The sequence below is a fragment of the Canis aureus genome, chromosome X, assembly GCF_053574225.1.
Source record: "Canis aureus isolate CA01 chromosome X, VMU_Caureus_v.1.0, whole genome shotgun sequence".
Lineage (NCBI taxonomy): Eukaryota > Metazoa > Chordata > Mammalia > Carnivora > Canidae > Canis > Canis aureus.
Genome location: NC_135649.1, coordinates 65,588,052 through 65,608,581, shown reverse-complemented (window position 1 = coordinate 65,608,581; position 20,530 = coordinate 65,588,052). Strand labels below are relative to the sequence as shown.

Below are 20,530 nucleotides of genomic sequence, written 5' to 3'. Positions count from 1 at the left end.
TTTAACTCTGTAGATCAGACTTGTTGTGGAAGAGGGATTGAATCAGCTGCCATACAAAGAATGCATGGTGACCACCCCAACAGGTAACTAGGACTGTTACTCTCAGATTCTCATCATGAAAACTCTGAGAATTAGGGGGGAAATGGAAAACAGCAGTCTGAGTAAATCAGTATGCAAAATGAGGAGTCTAGGTGGAGCTGTTCTTTTAAATAACTTATTAAACTCAGAGACATTTAGTAAAAAATCTATGTGGGTGACTTTTTGTTAATGAATTGCTTGTCAATTCAAGTTAAAGGTTAATAAATATTCTTTAGCATGCAAGTGTTGCCTTTGATGACAGCCCATTGGGACCAGAGTTAAGAATTGCTGGCAGCTTATCTTCAACTCTGTGGGAGAAGCTACCAGTATTAATAAATGGGTGGGTTGGTTTGGCATTGAAACTCCAGGTAAAAGAGTGAGAAGTGAAAAAGACAAAGAAAACTAGATATGATGAGATTTGAAGAGAATATTTTGTTTTACTCTAATAGAACACAGCTGAAGATCCTTATTTCAGGGATTTGAAATTCTGATTTTCTCCTTTAGTAAATAATGGAAGCTGTTCTATTCAAAGGTTAACTTTAGGAAAATTAGGGTCTCGAGCTTGTTGCATCATAATTGATACAAATTCAGGATGACACTAAGGGTTGAACATGTCTTGGTAACTACTTCAACCTCTGTCTCCTGCTTTTTAAGGCAGAATGGAAGCTCATAAAAAGGGTTGGAATGAGGAGGCTCTCTGCTGTAGCTCACAGTGAGTTCCCAGTTTGAATTGATGGGGTTTATAGCACTTCCGAGGGCAATGATTCCCCTCTGAATTCAAATTGAGGAATGTGTACGTGAATATCAGTCCTATTCCTGGTTGGTGAAGTCCACATCTCCCAATTCTCCCCACAGGTTTCTTATGAGGGATTAAGAAATAACTGAAAAATCATGACTTCTCATTACCTAAGAGGTTATACAGAATGTCTAGACAATGGTTGCTCTGTACCCACTGGCTTTAAGCTATAGACACTTTAAAAATATGTGGATTTCTCTAGTAATGAAAGATAAATTCTTTGATTTTATTCCCCAATAGGATACAAGTATGAAGGAGTGAAATTTGAGAAGGGAAATTGTGGTGTCAGCATAATGAGAAGCGGTAGGTTTGCATATATGTGATTCTTGTCTCTTCGCACACATAGAAACAGTTGTCCAGGAGAGAGGTGGGCTTGTCTGCCATAATTGCATCCCGCCTTCACAAAAATCTCACCACCTGTGTTGTCTGTCCTCATGGTGGCCTGTGTGTTGCTGAGCTTGACTAATTTTAACTATAAAGCATCTACTCTACTGGCCTGCCCCCATGGGTAAGCCACTTTCAGAGAGCTTCAGGGTGGGATAGGAGGATAAGATGGTGCTGTCTTGGGGAGAACCGGGGAGCTTAAAAACTGATAGAATATGGCACAAATTCAGGCCTGCAGAACTCTGAATACCTGACTGGAGAAATAATTTGTTTTGTTTTAATTTCTTTTGTAGGGAACAGAATAATCCTACCCTACTAGGAGCTGGAGTGAATGGCTTATTCAGTGTTTTTAGTTTTATAGTTGCTGTGTATGTGACCATATGGCAAAAGCACTTAACTGTTATTAACTCTAGGTATTTCCAATTGCTTGTTTTATAAATGTTGTATTTGTATTTGAGTCCAACTGATTATTCTTTTAAACCAGACTTTGTGCAACAAAATTATGTGCCGCTTTTTCGCAACGGGTTTGCCGCCAGAACACAGGTGTCGTGAAAACCACCGCTAAACCTAAACCAAAATGGGAAAGGAAAAGACTCACATCAACATCATCGTCATTGGACTGGTAGATTCGGGCAAGTCTACCACTACTGGCCATCTGATCTACAAATGTGGTGGGATCGACAAAAGAACTATCGAAAAATTTGAGAAGGAGGCTGCTGAGATGGGAAAAGGCTCCTTCAAGTATGCCTGGGTCTTGGATAAACTGAAAGCTGAACGTGAACGTGGTATCACCATTGATATCTCCCTGTGGAAATTCGAGACCAGTAAGTATTATGTGACCATCATTGATGCCCCAGGACACAGAGACTTTATCAAAAACATGATTACAGGCACATCTCAGGCTGACTGTGCTGTCCTGATTGTTGCTGCTGGTGTTGGTGAATTTGAAGCAGGTATCTTCAAGAATGGGCAGACCCGTGAGCATGCCCTTCTGGCTTACACACTGGGTGTAAAACAACTAATTGTTGGTGTTAACAAAATGGATTCCACTGAACTGCCCTACAGCCAGAAGAGATACGAGGAAATCATTAAGGAAGTCAGCACCTACATTAAGAAAATTGGCTACAACCCCAACACAGTAGCATTTGTGCCAATTTCTGGTTGGAATGGTGACAACATGCTAGAGCCAAGTGCTAACATGCCTTGGTTCAAAGGATGGAAAGTCACCCGTAAAGATGGGAATGCCGGCAGAACCACACTGCTTGAAGCCCTGGATTGCATTCTGCCACCAACTCTTCCAACTGATAAGCCCTTGTGTCTGCCTCTCCAAGACGTCTACAAAATTGGTGGTATTGGTACTGTACCAGTGGGTCGAGTGGAGACTGGTGTTCTTAAGCCTGGTATGGTGGTCACCTTTGCTCCAGTCAATGTTACAACTGAAGTAAAGTCTGTTGAAATGCACCATGAAGCTTTGAGTGAGGCTCTTCCTGGGGACAATGTGGGCTTCAATGTCAAGAACGTATCTGTCAAAGATGTTCGTCATGGCAACGTGGCTGGTGACAGCAAAAATGACCCACCAATGGAAGCAGCTGGCTTCACAGCTCAGGTGATTATCCTGAACCATCCAGGCCAAATCAGTGCTGGATATGCACCTGTGCTGGATTGTCACAGAGCTCACATTGCTTGCAAGTTTGCTGAGCTGAAGGAAAAGATAGATCGTCGTTCTGGAAAGAAGCTGGAAAATGGTCCCAAGTTCTTGAAATCTGGGGATGCTGCCATTGTTGATATGGTTCCTGGCAAACCTATGTGTGTTAAGAGCTTCTCTGACAATCCTCCTCTGGGCCATTTTGCTGTTCGTGACATGAGACAGATGGTTGCTGTGGGTGTCATCAAAGCAGTGGACAACAAGGCAGCTGGAGCTGGCAAAGTCACCAAGTCTGCCCAGAAAGCTCAGAAGGCTAAATGAATATTATCCCCAATACCTGCCACCCCAGTCTTAATCAGTGGTGGAAGAACAGTCTCAGAACTGTTTGTGTCAATTGGCCATTTAAGTTTAATAGTAAAAGACTGGCCAATGATAACAATGCATCGTAAAACCTTCATAAGGAAAGGAGAATGTTTTGTGGACCATTTGTTTTTTTTTTTTCTTTTTGTGCGTGTGTGGCAGTTTTAAGTTATTAGTTTTTAAAATCAGTACTTTTTAATGGAAACAACTTGACCAAAAATCTGTCACAGAATTTTGAGACCCATTAAAACAAAAGTTTAATGAGAAAAAAAAATTATGTGCCTGTAATTAGAATGTCTACCTGTTATATGGGGATGGTTACTTCCATTCAGCAACTTAATAAATACATAAATAAATTAATTAACAAATTAATTAATTACTTTTTTTACAACATCCAAGCTTCAGTGGAAGCCTCATTTGCTTGCACTGGAGACGATGGATATTTTCACATATAAGCATTGCCTTTTCTCTGGCTGTGTATTTCTGTCGGTGAACAATTGAAGGCCTCAAGTAAAATAGGAGCTTTAAGCTCTCCTTTTTTAAAAAAAATATGATAGCTTTTAAGCAATGATAGGATTTTCAGGACAATGTTATTTAACTTTTTAAAAACTGGTGAAGACGATGGAGATGGGCTTTTAAGGCATTTTTTCTTCTATTTCAGCCCAGTTCCTGCTCTAAAGGTAACAGCATCCTCACAGCCCTAGTATATAGCAGATGACCTTGGGGTAATGCATAGACAGGGTTATTTTTTAATCTTATTAGCTATTGTTTGATTTTCATATATTTTAGAAACTGTTTTTATGTTTACAACAGTGATAGAAAGTTTCCTCTTAAAATAAATGTAAATGAAAATATTAATTTAAAGAAAAATATTAAGTAAATAACAGTACAGATCGAATTCTGATATAGCCTAAAATCTTGAGGATGGTGTGAGAGTGATTCACTTTTGGCAAACACTTCCTTAAAGGAATTTAGACTAAAAATAGCTGTGTTCAGAAACCAAGAGGGTAGTACTAGTGTTTGTTATGTTTCTTGGGGGAGGAGAAGGAAGGAACTTGAAAGCCAGCAATAAAACTAGCTTATCCTATTTTCATTGACCAGCCCTTAATCTGGTTTACTTGACCTGCACTAAGTATAAAATAAGAGCATATCAGAAATAAAAGTTCTTAGCTTAAGAAGAATTGCTCCCATCTTGACAATGTCCTTTTTGTATTAATAATAGCCACACACACTCTGCTTTGGTCTATTTTGGGACTTCAATTCTGTCAACCCTTTTTTTTTTCTTTTTAAAAATTTCTGTCTTCAAGGTGAGGCAATGGAACAAGGTTTACGAGACTGCTGTCGATCCATACGAATTGGGAAGATCCTGATTCAGAGTGATGAAGAGACACAAAGAGCCAAAGTATATTATGCTAAGTTCCCCCCAGACATTTACCGGAGAAAAGTCCTTCTGATGTATCCAATTCTCAGTGAGTGGCTGGAGTTTAATTTGTATACTTTGCTTATGGTTTAAATCAATTCGACTTAGTGACTGCCTTTTAGATACCCTTATATAAAGGCAAAACTGATTCTAAATGTATTTTTCTCAGTTGGATTTGGAGTTGCCCTGGGCAGTTAACCGGGGAATTTTTATTGTGTAATAAGAGAATATACATTGTCTAAACTTTATTAGCTCCAAAGAACTTTTGTTTTAAAATGAATGAAAGCTCTAAAGCAAAGGATCTGAGGCAAAATATATAGAACACAGAAAATTTATTGAAATATGTCCCTTCTCTAGCCCAAATAATATAGCAATGAATTTCTCAAGGATTTATCCTCTCTAAAAGTAATTTTTTTCTCCTATTCTGTTTTATGAGCTTATTCAGATCACAAACAGCATTGTCTCCGAGGGTTGGTAGTGGAGGGTGGGTGTCAAATTTGATATCTCAAATATCGAATAAATTTGGGGTTTGTTGTGTATTTGAAAGCTGAAAAGTGTGTGTATGATGTCCATTATTGAAAATAACACCATGGATTGGGCATCTGGGGTTAGGCATCCAACTCTTGGTTTTGGTTCAGAATCGTGAAATCAAGCCCAGCATCAGGCTCCGCCCCCTACTCTCTCGAATAAAGGAATGAATGAATGAGTAAATAAATAAAATCATTAAGAAAAGAATGTCATTGATAAAGACCACGCACCTTCAAATGAAGCTTTGCCTCGTGTTTTATGTCAGATTTCTAAATTGCCTTTATTTAACAATAAACTTCAAATATGTTTTGAGATAAATGTTAAAGTTGCTAATGCATTTGGTTGTCTTTTGATTTCAGGTACTGGAAATACTGTAATTGAAGCTGTAAAGGTTCTTATAGAACATGGAGTTCAACCCAGTGTTATCATCCTACTCAGTCTGTTCTCTACTCCTCACGGTGAGTTCAGCATAAGGTGGTTACTGGGGCTCCAGATGGTCATGGGTTGGGTGAGTGTATATCTGTCCAGACTCTCATCATGAAGAAAAGTTCATTTGCTTCCTCCACATTAAATCTATATCTAATTTTGGTAGTTCATAACTTGTGTTTATCATCTCTAAGCTTAGTGATAACAGTATTTTTGTACCATTCTAATGTTCAAATTCATATGGAAAAGTATGAACTAACCCCTTTGAGGGGGATTGCAGTTGTTTTCCTGGTATTTTTGTATGGGTAGAGCCTGCAAATGGCTGAAATGTCCCTGTTTCTCCTGACTTCTCACCTGAGCCTGAGAACTGCTTCCAAATAGTAAGAAACTTGAGGTTCTGTTTAGCCTTGTGGTCTTGTTACATAAACTTTCCAGCATGAAGCAAAGAACAGAAGTTTTCTAAGTTCTACTTCTGCCCAAAGAGCATAATGGTAGAACTGTGTGTTCTCCATTTCCTCAGGAAAGTCAGCCTAATATAAGGTCCTAGTTTTTTGCTATACAATCGAGGACATATGTGAAAGTATCCTAAGAAAATAATCAGACATACATATAGAAATTTAGCCTTTGGGGTATTCACTGCAGAGTTATATTTAGTGTAAAAAAAAAATTTGAGGGACGCCTGGGTGGCTCAGCGGTTGAGCATCTGCCTTTGGCTCAGGGCATGATCCTGGGATTCGAGATTGAGTCCCACATCAGGCTCCTTGCAGGGGGCCTGCTTCTCCCTCTGCCTGTGTCTCTGCCTCTCATGAATAAATAAATAAAATCTTTAAAAAGAAGTGAAAGTTGACTTACAATAAAGAAATATTTAAATAAATATAGATTCAAAGGATGTAATATGTAACTGTTAACTCATATTTTCAAATAATATTTAATAACATTGAAAAATCTCCATGTAAATGTAAAAAAAGCATGTTTAAAACATAACAGCATTAGAATAACGTAAAATATTATCACCAAGTTTAGAGAGGACTAATACATATTATGACTCTTATGACTACCAAAATCAGATTTGGACTTAACATAGAAGCTAATAAGTCTTTCCTTAGCATGAGAGGCTAGACAGATGCATAATCTATTTCAGTTTTCTTTTTTTAATTTATTTTTTATTGGTGTTCAATTTACCAACATACAGAATAACCCCCAGTGCCCGTCACCCCTTCACTCCCACCCCCCGCCCTCCTCTTCTTCTACCACCCCTAGTTCGTTTTCCAGAGTTAGCAGTCTTTACGTTCTGTCTCCCTTTCTGATATTTTCATTTTAAAATACACACTATATCAATGGTGGTTATCTTAAGATGGTGAGACTCTAAGCAATTCATTTTATTTTTTAAGGTTTTTCTTTGTATTTTACAAATATTTGACAAGGAATTTGTATTTGTTTCATAATTGAAAAGAAAGGGAAATATATAGCTTCTAGCTAGGGCATTTCCTCATTTCCAAAAGTTCCCAGTCTCAGCCAACCTTGAAGAAGCTATAGTGTATCCAATCGGGAGGGCTGCTTTCAGTAGACCATTGATTATTTTGTTGTTTCATAATAAAAATTTACCTGTAGTTCAAATGTTGATGGTGACAAAGGGCAATTTGCTTTGTCATATATATATATATATATATATATATATATATATATACACACACACACACATACAGCAGAGGTAGCACTGTAATCATTGAGATAATCAAATAATTAGTGGGTTTTCTGCCTTTGGAAGTTGAAAAGTAACTATTAGTTCTAAGAGTATACATTAGAATAATATACTATTCTTTGACATTACAGATGAAAAAAGTCTTATTCTGTGGCAGCATTGCTATGGTTTTTTAGTTTGGTGAGGCTACTAGCTAGTCCTTTTTCCTGCAACCCCAAAGCTAAAGTCCTAACTTCTAAAAGCTAGCTCACTCTGACATACCAAGGAAGTTTTTACACTTGTTGCAGTTGAGAAACCATCATCTTTTATATGATCCTGTTTCTGGAAAGGGTTGTATTCTTTCTATTCCATCTGCCTTTAATTTTTTTCTGGTTTTATTTATTTTTATTTTTTGTATATTTTTTTATTGGAGTTCAATTTGCCAACATATAACACCCAGTGTTCATCCCATCCAGTGCCCCTCTCAGTGCCTGTCACCCACTCACCCCATCCACCTGCCCACCTCCCCTTCTACTAACCCTTGTTCATTTCCCAGAGTTAGGAGTCTCTCATGTTCTGTCACTGTCTCGGATTTTCCCACTCATTTTCTCTCCTTTCCCCTATAATCCCTTTCACTATTCTTTATATTCCCCACATGAGTGAAACCATATAATGTTTGTCCTTCTCTGATTGACTTACTTCACTCAGCATAGTACCCTCCAGTTCCATCCAAGTTGAGACAAATGGTGGGTATTCATCTTTTCTAATGGCTGAGTAATACAATGGGATATTACGCATCCATTTGCCTTTAAAATGAAACAAAACAAAGCAAAGACTCTCCAGGGAGAAAGTTGCTATAACTGTATGTATTTTAAAAATCTTGGTTAGAAAACAATTTGATTCGAGGAATTTATCAGTGAATGGGTGGAGGCATAGTGTGATGATTGTGAAAGTTTTTCAGATATCAAACTAAGAGATTAGCCAAATCTGACTAGGTATTTAAAGGTCATTGCTTTCTGTCTTCTGTCTATATTATACCTAGTGACTATAAAATTCCTGAATTCCAGTGACTGGAAGAAGTTATACCATAACAGCAATTTTCCTTTTATTTTTTGAAGGTGCCAAATCAATCATTCAGGAGTTTCCCGAGATCACAATATTAACTACTGAAGTTCATCCTGTTGCGCCTACACATTTTGGACAGAAATACTTTGGGACAGACTGAGTTACCAAAGGAAAATCAATTATCTTGTGTAATATTACATTTAATGTTTGAGTTTCTACTTGTTTTATTAATTCACTTGAGGAATGGCAGAGAAAATTTTGCTTTGTAATTTTTGGGAGTGAGTATAGTAAAGAGGAACTATTTGAGGTTTATTTAATTTATTTGGTTATTTCTTTATTGTTGGTACCAAATTCAATAGGGAAGTACACACAATTCTTAGAAAATATTTTAATAGTATTCTTATGCAAGTTGATGATCCCTCAGGGCATAGAAACTATTTCCTAATATATTTTTAAGTAGGCTCCACACCCAGCATGGAGCCCAGTGCGGGGGCTTGAACCCACAACCCTGAGATCAAGACCTGTGCTGAGATCGAGAGTCAGATATTTAATTGACCAAGCCACCCAGGTGCCCCAAAACTATTTCATAATTTTTCAACCTCTCAGTTTGGACTCCTCCTTCAAACCTCTCAGTTTGCCGCCACAGTAAAAGCCCAAGTGAAAGTCCATTCTTTGGTCCACTATACTTTACATTTTGTTTAGTTTCCTTTTAGTTCTAGGGAAATTTCATGTTTATGGCTGTTGTCACCTGTTTCTCCTCTTTATTCCCAGTACTGTACATGCTGGTTACTTGGAGAGGATGAAAAAAAGAATGCTTCCTGGAATTTTACATTTCCATTAATATCCTCACTCAATTAGCAGACCCATGTTATGTGGTTACCTCTTCAGTCAAGCCATTATGTTTTTCATGGCTCAATTCCTATCCTGTGCATGGTTGGTAGATGCTTTGCCAAGTATAATGCAGTGAAGAAGATGGTGAGCATTTTCAACAACTGAAACTGTAACATTAATTTACATAGATAGATTGAATCAGGGATATCTGGATGCTGACAAGGGTGGGCTAAGTACTGTTAATGCCATCAATGCCCTAGAAAGGAATTTGTGGTAGTTTTTTGAGGTATGGGGTAAAGAACAGTTTCTTGCTGAGTTTTATGACCAATAAGTACATTAAACTGCTACATTTTTAATTTGGATATTTCATTCAATTTGGAAATGAGTTCTTTTGCATGCTTGTCAACTGTAGCTATATTAATGTTAAAAAACCATGATATTTTTTAAATCCTTAAGATTTATGTGTGTTTATATTTAGGCCTCTGAAAGGAAGACAAACTGTTGTAGAAATCAGTGTTTGTGTGCTGAAAATTGTGAAATCCTGATCTTATTTTACATTGATATTAAACATTTTAACAGTGGCTCTGACTGATGACTTGAATAATTATACTCTCATAGCCCCCTAAGCAGCTGTTGTGGGCCTGTGTTCCAAAAAATTCAGAAAGAGCATCAGGGAGTTTCTTAGAACCAAAGCTGAGGAAAGTCAGAAACAATTAGGGGAGAGGAAGGAAAGCTGGTGTACAATGGAATGCATTTTCCCTATAGAGCCTAGGAATGCTACAAAGGCTTCACTATATTTTTTCACTTTATTTTCAATTTTTTTAGTTTTTATTTAAATTCATTGTATGTTAGTTAACATATGGTGTAATATTAGTTTCTGGTGTTGAATTTAGTGATTCAACACTTATGTGCAATACCCAGTGCTCATCACAAGTGCACTCTTTAATCCCCACCATCTATTTAACCCATCTCCCACCCTGTCCCCTTTAGTCACCATCAGTTTGTTCTCTATAGTTAAGAGTCTGTTTCCTAAAAAAAAATAAAAATAAAAAAACAAGTCTGTTACCTTGTTTACCTTACTCTCCCCCATCATGGTCATTTCTTTTATTTCTTAAATTCCACATATGAATGAAATTGTACTGTATTTGTCTTTCTCTGACTTATTTCATTTGGCATAATACTCTCTAGCTCTGTCCATATCATTTCAAATGGCAAGATTTCATTATTTTTATGACTGAGTAATATTCTATTATACAAATATATTCCACAACTTTATCTAATCATCAGTCCATGGAGATTGGGGATTTTCAAATAATTTGGCTATTGTTGATAATGTTGCTGTAAACATCAAGGTACATGTATCCCTTCGAATCTGTATTTTTATATCCTTTGGGTAAATACCTAGGAGGCTAATTCCTGGGTCTTAGTGTAGTTCTATTATTAACATTTTAAGGAACCTCCACACTGTTTTCCACAGTGGTTGTACCAGTTTGCATCCCCACCAATGGTGCATGAGGCTTCCTTTTTCCTCCACATCCTCACCAACACCTTTTGTTTCTTGTGTTGTTGATTTTAGCCATTCTGAGAGATGTGAGGTGATACCTTATTGTAGTTATGATTGGTATTTCCCTGATGGTGAGTGATGTTGAGCATCTTTTCATGTCTATTAGGCATCCATAGTTCTTCTTTGGAAAAATATCTATTCATGTCTCCTGCCCATTTCTTAACTGGATTATTTGTTTTTTGGGGTATTGAGTTTGCTAAGTTCTTTATACATATTGAATACTAATCCTTTATCAAATAGTAATTTGCAAATTTCTTCTCCTATACTGTAGGTTGCCTTTTAGTATTGTTGATTGTTTCTTTCACTGTGCAGAAAAGCTTTTTATTTTTGTGAAGTACCAATAGTTTATTTTTGCCTTTGTTTCCTTTGCCTCAGGAGACATATCTAGAAAGAAGTTCCTTCAGCGGATGTCAAAGAGCTCACTGCCTATGTTCTTCAGGATTTTAATGGTTTATTGTCTCACATTTAGGTCTTTAATGCATTTTGAATTCATTTTTTGTGTATGATGTAAGAACATGCTCCAGTTTTATTCTTTCACATGTTGCTGTCCAATTTTCCCAACAGTTAGACTGTCTTTTTTCTGTTAGATATTCTTTCCTGCTTCATTGAAGATTAGCTCACCATATAGTTATGGGTCCATTTCTGAGTCTTCTATTCTGTTCTGTTGATCTATGTGTCTACTTTTGTACCACTACCATACTACCTCAGTCACTACAGCTTTGTAATATAACTTGAAGTCTGGAATTGTGATGCCTCCAGCTTTTCTTTTCTTTTTCAAAGTTGCTTTGGCTATTTGGGATCTTTTGTGGTTCCATACAAATTTTAGAATGGTTTGTTCTAGCTCTGTGAAAAATGCTGGTAGTATTTTTAAAATTTTTTTTTATTGGAGTTCAATTTGCCAACATATAGCATAACACCCAGTGCTCATCCCATCAAGTGCCCCCCTCAGTGCCCATCACTGAGTCACCCCAAGCCCTGCCCACCTCCCCTTCCACTACCCCTTGTTCATTTCCCAGAGTTAGGTGTCTCTCATATTTTGTCACCCTCACTGATATTTTCACTCATTTTCTCTCCTTTCCCTTTATTTCCTTTCACTAATTTTTATATTCCCCAAATGAATGAGACCATATAATGTTTGTCCTTTTCCTGTTGACTTATTTCACTCAGCATAATACCCTCCAGGTCCATCCACGTCGAAGCAAATGGTGGGTATTTGTCGTTTCTGATGACTGAGTGATATTCCACTGTATACATAGACCACATTTTCTTTATCCATTTGTCTTTTGATGGACACTGAGGCTTCTTCCACAGTTTGGCTATAGTAGACATTGCTGCTATAAACATTGGGGTGCAGGTGTCCCGGCGTTTCACTGCATCTGTATCTTTGGGGTAAATCCCCAGCAGTGCAATTGTTGGGTCATAGGGCAGATCTATTTTTAACTCTTTGAGGAACCTCCACACAGTTTTCCAGAGTGGCTGCACCAGTTCACATTCCCACCAACAGTGCAAGAGGGTTCCCCTTTCTCCACATCCTCTCCAACATTTGTTGTTTCCTGCCTTGTTAATTTTCCCCATTCTCACTGGTGTGAGGTGGTATCTCATTGTGGTTTTGATTTGTATTTCCCTGATGGCCAGTGATGCGGAGTAGTATTTTGATAGGGATGCATTAAACATGTAGTTTGCTTTGGGCAGTATAGACATTTCAGCAATATTTGTTCTTTTGTTCCATGAGCATGGACTGTCTGTTTCTTTGTGGCATGTTCAGTTTCTTTTGTCAGTGTTTTATACTTCTCAGAGTACAGATTTTACCTCTTTGGTTAGGTGTATTCCTAGGTATCTTATGCTTCTTGGTATAATTGTAAATAGGATTGAGTCCTTGATTCGTCTTTCTGCTGCTTCATTATTGGTGTATAGAAATGCAAAAGATTTCTATATGTTTATTTTGTGTCCTGCGGCTTGACTGAATTTGTTTATTTTGTTATCTAGCAATTTTTTTGTAGAGTCTTGGGTTTTCTATGTAGAGCATCAAGTTGTCTGAAAACAGTGCAAGCTTGACTTCTTCCTTACTGATTTGGATGCTTTTTGTTTCTTTTTCTTGTCTGTTTGCTGAGGCTACAATTTCCAGTACTATCTTAAATAATAGTGGTGAGAACGGACATCCCTATCTTGTTCCTGATCATAGAGGAAAAACTGTCAGTTATTTCTCATTGAGGATGATATTAACTGTCAGCTTTTTTGTATATGGCCTTTATTATGTTGAGGTATGTTCCCTCAGTCTCTAGTTTGTTGAGGGTTTTTATAAAAAATGAACACTGTATTTTGCCAAATGATTTTTCTGCATCTACAGAGAGATCATATGGTTCTTATCCTTTCTTTTATTAGTGTGGTGTATCATCTTGATTGGTTTGAGAATACTGAAACATCCTTACAACCTAGGAATAAACTACATTTGATAGTGATGAATGATTCTTTTAATGTTCAGTTGGATTTGATTTCCTAAGTATATTTTTAAAAGATTTTATTTGAGGGCAGCCCTGGTGGCGCAGCGGTTTAGCGCCGCCTGCAGCTCAGGGCGTGATCCTGGAGACCCTGGATCGAGTCCCACGTCAGGCTCTTCAGGGTGCCTGCTTCTCCCTCTGCCTGTGTCTCTGCCTCTCTCTCTCTCTCTCTGTGTGTGTGTGTGTGTGTGTGTCTCTATGAATAAATAAATAAAATCTTAAAAAAATAAATAAATCTTCTTAAATTAAAAAAAAGATTTTATTTGAGAGGGAGAAAGAGTGTACACGAGCAGGTGGAAAGGTGCAGAAGAAGAGAGGGAGAAGCAGACTCCCCACTGAGGAGGGAGCCTGATGGGCCCAGTCCCAGGACCCTGAGATCATGACCTGAGCTCTCCAGGTGCCTCTATATTTCCTAGTATTTTATTGAGAAATTTTGCATCCATGTTCATTAAGGATTTTGGCCTGTAATTTTCTTTTTTACTGGGGTCTTTATCTGGTTTTGGTATCAGGGTAATGCTGGCCTCAAGAATGAGTTTAGAAGTTTTCCTTCCAATTCTGTTTTTGAAATAGTTTGAGAAGAATAGGTATTTTTATTTTTATTTTATTTTTTATTTTTATCAATTTATTTTTTATTGGTGTTCAATTTGCCAACGTATAGAATAACACCCAGTCCTCATCCCGTCAAGTGCCCACCTCAGTAGCCGTCACCCAGTCACCCCCACCCCCCGCCCACCTCCCCTTCCAGCACCCCCAGTTCATTTCCCAGAGTTAGGAGTCTTTCATGTTCTGTCTCCCTTTCTGATATTTCCCACTCATTTTTTCTCCTTTCCCCTTTATTCCCTTTCACTATTTTTTATATTCCCCAAATGAATGAGACCATATAATGTTTGTCCTTCTCCGATTGACTTATTTCAGTCAGCATAATACCTTCCAGTTCCATCCACGTCGAAGCAAATGGTGGGTATTTGTCGTTTCTGATGACTGAGTGATATTCCACTGTATACATATACCATATCTTCTTTATCCATTCATCTTTTGATGGACACTGAAGCTCCTTCCACAGTTTGGCTATTGTAGACATTGCTGCTATAAACATTGGGGTGCAGGTGTCCCACTGTTTCATTGCATCTGTATCTTTGGGGTAAATCCCCAGCAGTGCAATTGCTGGGTCATAGGGCAGGTCTTTTTTTAACTCTTTGAGGAACCTCCACACAGTTTTCCAGAGTGGTTGCACCATTTCACATTCCCACCAACAGTGTAAGAGGGTTCCCTTTTCTCCTCATCCTCTCCAACATTTGTTTTTTCCTGCCTTGTTAATTTTCCCCATTCTCACTGGTGTGAGGTGGTATCTCATTGTGGTTTTGATTTGTATTTCCCTGATGGCAAGTGATGCAGAGCATTTTCTCGTGTGCTTGTTGGCCATGTGTATGTCTTCCTCCGTGAAATTTCTGTTCATGTCTTTTGCCCATTTCATGATTGGATTGTTTGTTTCTTCGCTGTTGAGTTTAATAAGTTCTTTATAGATCTTGGAAACTAGCCCTTTATCTGGTACATCATTTGCAAATATCTTCTCCCATTCTGTAGGTTGTCTTTGAGTTTTGTTGACTCTTTTGCTGTGCAAAAGCTTCTTATCTTGATGAAGTGCCAGTAGTTCATTTTTGCTTTTGTTTCTCTTGCCTTCATGGATGAATCTTGCAAGAAGTTACTGTGGCCAAGTTCAAAAAGGGTGTTGCCTGTGTTCTCTTCGAGAAGAATAGGTATTAACTGTTCTTCAAATGTTTGGTAGAATATATATAATATATAATATAATATATATATATTATATTTATTGTTTCATAAGAGAGAGGCAGAGATAGGCAGAGGGAAAAGCAGACCCTTTGCAGGGAGCTTCATGCGGGATTCGATCCTAGGACCCCGGGATCACGAGCTGAGCTGAAGGCAAATGTTCAACCACTGAACCACCCAGGTGCCCCTTTGCCATATATTTTTTCATAATATGATGTTACAATTGTTTATATTTCTGTGGTGTTGGTTGTGATTTCTCCTCTCTCATTTGTAATTTTATTAGTTTGGGTCTTTTTTCTTTTTGGCAAGTCTGCCTAAGGGGTTTATCAATTTTTATTTTCTTTTATGAAGCAGCTCCTGGTTGCATTGCTCCATGCTATTGTTTTTTCATTGCTATATTTTGAATCTTATTATTTCCCTCCTTCTGATGGCTTTAGGTAACATTTTTTTTTTTTGTAGATCCTTTAGGTGTAAGGTTAGGTCCTTTCTTTTCTCAAGCCCAGCATGTATCCTTATGACTGTTGCTTGAAATTCTCCCTCAGGCATGTTACTTTTATATCTGTTCTACTTAGATATCTGGCTGTGGCCTTACCTTGTTCTTTCATTTGGGATGAATTCCTCCTTCTTGGCATTTTGTCCATGTCTCTAACTTCTCTGTGTTAAAAAAAAAAGGCAGTTATGTTTCCCTTTCCTGAGAGTAATAACTTTATGAAGAAGGGATCATACAGGGTCCAGGGCCTGGCACTTTAGGGATTATGTCTGGTGTGTGCTTGTATACTCTGCTGTTTTGTTTGGGCTGGTCTATCCTTCAGGCCAGTTATCTGCAAAGGCTCTCCTTACCTGCAGTGGACACTGTTTGGTCTGGCCAAAATGTGGTGAGTTTTAACTAGATTTACTCTGGTATGCTTGTTAAATAAGACCTGATACTATGTCCACTAGAGCTAAAGACCTCTCTGGTCAGGAGACATGGTATTGCAGGGCTTTCTGCTGATCTTCTGGAGAGAGGCCTGTCACCCGGGGACTGAGGCAGGCTTCACCAGGAAGGACAGTGTTGCCAGAACCCAGGGATTTCGGATCCAGCGTAAACAACTTAGGCTACTGGTGTTGCTTTATGCAGATGGCTCTGTGTTTATGCTGAGGGGCTAGGGATGGAAATGGCCCTAGCCAACTCTCTTGTCACTAGAGAGGCATCTCCCTGAACTTTGCTTCTCAGGGACTCACTCCAAGAAGAGCCAAATAATCTCCTCCCATGTGCCCCAAGAATTTTTTATATCACTATTTCCGTGCCATCTGCCCCTGGGTTGCAAGAACTCATGAAAATCAGCCCCTCTCATTTTCCTAGTCAATGGCTTTGGGGAAATGGTCTCCTTGTGCATTCTACTGTGTGCTTCTTTCTCCTTTAGCTTTCTCCATGACCACAGCTCCTAACCCTCTGTAGTACCCTCGATCTGTTTCTTCCCTTAACCACACTCTATACTTCCTATCTTTGATGTGGCTTCTTTTCCCCCTTTTAGATGTGGAGTTTGTTCCATCAGTCTTCAGGTTGATTTCTGGGGCATTTAAAATGGTTTGTTAGTTATATAGTTGTAGTTGAGGAACAAGATGAGCCTTGAGTCCTCCTAGTATGCCACCAGCTTAGCTCTACCCTATCTCCCTTTATTTTTTAAAACTGTCATAATATTGAAAACTGAGATTAATCGATAGATTACCCATTTTATAATTCTTTCATGGCAAATGTTGCTCTCATGTTCTTACTGCAATTATCATTTATACTTATCAGTTAAGTATTTTGATACAATTTGGAATTTGTTTATTCCTGATTAGCAGAAGGTGTAACTGAAGTCCAGTAAAGCCCAAATCTTTAACTCAGTGTCCTAGGAAAAATGGGAGCAGAAAATTTAGATAGCAGCCAGGTTTGGCATAGATAGATGCATTGAATTAGTTGGAAAGGTGATGTCTACCATTATAGGAGTCAGTGCTTCTGAGTTAGTACTTATGTTAGGGTTTCAATATTTTGAAGTAACTGAACATCAGACAAGTTCATACTCAAGTGCAGGTATAAAATGAAATATCATTTCAAGCAAATTATTTTTATATCGTCAGCCATTTAGATTTAATGTGTCTTATTTTTACATCACTGAACATGATTGAGATTCGATTATATTTGGTTCCCATATGGAGGGAATTCCTACTGTAAATAATAGCAATTATTCGGTGGGATCATATTTCCCAGTAGTCTTTTTCCTCTACTCCACTTCAGATCTTAAGAAAAATTGTAACCATGTCTTCTGAAATTTGGACTTTTTAAAAGATTTTATTTATTTATTCATGAGAGACACAAATAGAGGCAGAGATATAGGCCGAGGGAGAAGCAGGCACCCTGTGGGGAGCCTGATATAGGACTCGATCCCAGGACCCCAGGATCATGACCCAAGCCAAAGGCAGAGCCACTGAACCACCCAAGTGTCCCTGAAATTTGGACGTTTTTACCAAGTGAGGGATTATTTGTAGGGTTAGTTACTTATACAACCAGGGCCTGGGAAATTTTCTAAATGATATAAAATTAACAGTCTATATAATATAAGATTGTTTTTAATGACGTGAGCTTCAGAGCAGTTTAAACTGTGTAGATTCCTTATTGAAGAAAGAATCCTTAACACCACAAAAATGATACTCAAATAGTATACAATAGTGTTTCTCAAAAGTTAATGTGCATCAGAATCACCTGGACCTCACCACTAGAGTTTCTGATTTGGTAGGGTCTGGAGTAGGGCCTGAGGACTTCAGTTTCTAAGTTCCCAAGTAATGCTAATGTTGCTGTTCTGGTAGCCATACTTTGATTTCAGGTACTGCTTTTATAATACCAGACTTTCATGATGTAAATTTCCTTATAAATACTGATTTAGGGCAGCCCAGCTGGCTTAGCAGTCTACTGCTGCATTCAGCCCAGGGCCTGATCCTGGAGACCTGGGATCAAATCCCATGTCAGGCTCCCTGCATGGAGCCTGCTTCTCCCTCTGCCTGTGTCTCTGCCTCTCTCTCTCTCTCTCTCTCTCTCTCTCTGTGTGTGTCTCATGAATAAATAAATAAAATCTTTTAAAAATACTGATTTAGCTATACCTCAAAAATTTTGATATGTTGTGTTTTCATTTTGGGCAAAATACATTCTCATTTCTGTTTTTGTTTAATATTTTATTTATTTATTCATGAGACACACAGAGAGAGGTAGAGACACAGGGAGAGGGAGAGAAGCAGGCTCTGTAAGGAGCCCAATGTGGGACTCCATCCTGGATCCTGGGATCATGCCCTGAGCCAAAGCAGATGCTCAATTGCTGAGCCACAAAGGCATCCAATGTCCTCTTGATAAATTGAAATTTTATCATTATAAAATGTGTCCTTTTACTCCTGGTAATGTCCTTTCTTATGAAATCTGCTTTGTCTGACATTAATATAAACATTTCAGTTTGCTGTTGATATATTAGTATGGTATATCTTTTTCCATCCTTTGGCTTTTAACCTATTTGTGTTTTTATATTTAATTTGAGTTTCTTGTAGGTAGCTTGGAGTTGGGTCTTGCTTTTTTATCCAATTCAACAGTTTCTACTTTTTAATTGGGGTATGTGGACCATGTTCATTTAATGGGATTATTGATATGACTAGTTTTAAATCTACCATCTTAATATTAGCTGTTAGTTCCATTTGTTTATTTGGTACTGGTTCCTTATGCCTTATAATATATACCTTTAACTTACCACAGTCCATTTCACTTATAAGAATTGAAACAATATACTTCAGCCTTTGTGCTATTATTGTTCTTTTGTATATTTTTTTTATTGCAGTTCGACTTGCCAACATATAGTATAACACCCAGTGTTCGTCCTGTCAAGTGCCGCCCTCAGTGCCCATCACCCACTCACCCCATCCACCCACCTCCCTTCCACTACCCCTTGTTCATTTCCCAGAGTTAGGAGCCTCTCATGTTCTGTAACCCTCTCTGATTTTCTAACTCATTTTCTCTACTTTCCCCTATAATCAATTTCACTGTTTTTTATACTCCCCATATGAATGAAACCATGTTGACCTTCTCTGATTGACTTACTTCACTCAGCATTATACCCTCCAGTTCTATCCATGATGAACCAAATGTTGGGTATTTGTTGTTTCTAATGGCTGAATAATATTCCATTATATACATAGACCACATCTTTATCCATTCATCTTTCGATGGACACCAAGACTCCTTCCACAGTTTGGCTATTGTAGACATTGCTGCTATAAACATTGGGGTGCAGGTTTCCTGCCACTTCACTGCATCTGTATCTTTGGGGTAAATCCCCAGCAATGCAATTGCTGGCTCATAGGGTAGCTCTATTTTTACCTCTTTCAGGAACTTCCACCCTGTTTTCCAGAGTGGCTGTACCAGTTCACATTCCCACCAACAGTGCAAGAGGGTTCCCCTTTCTCCGCATCCTCTCCAACATTTGTTGTTTCCTGTCTCGTTAATTTTCCCCATTCTCACTGGTGTGAGGTGGTATCTCATTGTGGTTTTGATTTGTATTTCCCTGATGGCAAGTGATGTGGAGCATTTTCTCATGTGCTTGTTGGCCATGTCTATGTCTTCCTCTGTGAGATTTCTCTTCATGTCTTTTGCCCATTTCATTATTGGATTGTTTCTTTGCTGTTGAGTTTAATAAGTTCTTTATAGATCTTGGAAACTAGCCCTTTATCTGATAGGTCATTTGCAAATATCTTCTCCCATTCTGTAGGTTGTCTTTTAGTTTTGTTGACTGTATCCTTTGCTGTGCAAAAGCTTTTTATCTTGATTAAGTGCCAGTAGTTCATTTTTGCTTTTGTTTCTCTTGCCTTCATGGATGTATCTTGCAAGAATCTGCTGTGGTCATGTTCAAAAAGGGTGTTGCCTATGTTCTACTCTAGGACTTTGAGGGATTCCTATCTCACATTTAGATCTTTCATCCATTTTGAGTTGGTCTTTGTGTATGGTGTAAGAGAATGGTCCAGTTTCTTTTTTCTGCATGTGGATGTCCAATTTTCCCAGCACCATTTATTGAATAGGCTGTCCTTTTCCCAGTGCATAGTCTTTCCTGCTTTGTCGAATATTAGTTGACCATGGAGTTGAGGGTCCATTTCTGGGTTCTCTATTCTGTCCCATTGATCTATGTGTCTGTTTTGGTTCCAGTACCACACTGTCTTGATGACCACAACTTTGTAGCACAACTTGAAATCTGGCCTTGTGATGCCTCTGGCTCTGGTTTTCTTTTTCAATATTCCCCTGCCTATTCAAGGTATTTTCTGATTCCACACAAATCTTAAGATGATTTGTTCCAACTCTCTGAAGAAAGTCCATGGTATTTTGAGAGGGATTGGATCGAATGTGTAAATTGCCTTGGGGAGCATAGGCATTTTCAGAATATTAATTATTCCAATCCAGGAGCATGGAATAATTTTCCA

The 20,530-nt window shown here is 38.2% G+C and overlaps 1 protein-coding gene across 3 annotated transcripts in view; it reads left to right on the top strand.

The window, feature by feature from the left end:
• UPRT (uracil phosphoribosyltransferase homolog) overlaps positions 1 to 9,795 on the top strand; it is a 33,544-nt gene extending 23,749 nt beyond the window's left edge. For all 3 annotated transcript variants that reach the window (XM_077889291.1, XM_077889294.1, XM_077889292.1), the window contains 5 exons: positions 14 to 83; positions 1,115 to 1,177; positions 4,571 to 4,732; positions 5,571 to 5,669; positions 8,437 to 9,795. In XM_077889291.1, coding sequence (XP_077745417.1) covers positions 14 to 83; positions 1,115 to 1,177; positions 4,571 to 4,732; positions 5,571 to 5,669; positions 8,437 to 8,543 — 501 coding nt within the window. In that variant the 3' untranslated portion in view covers positions 8,544 to 9,795. The remainder of the gene's footprint in view (positions 1 to 13; positions 84 to 1,114; positions 1,178 to 4,570; positions 4,733 to 5,570; positions 5,670 to 8,436) is intronic.
• The last annotated feature ends 10,735 nt before the right edge of the window (positions 9,796 to 20,530 follow it).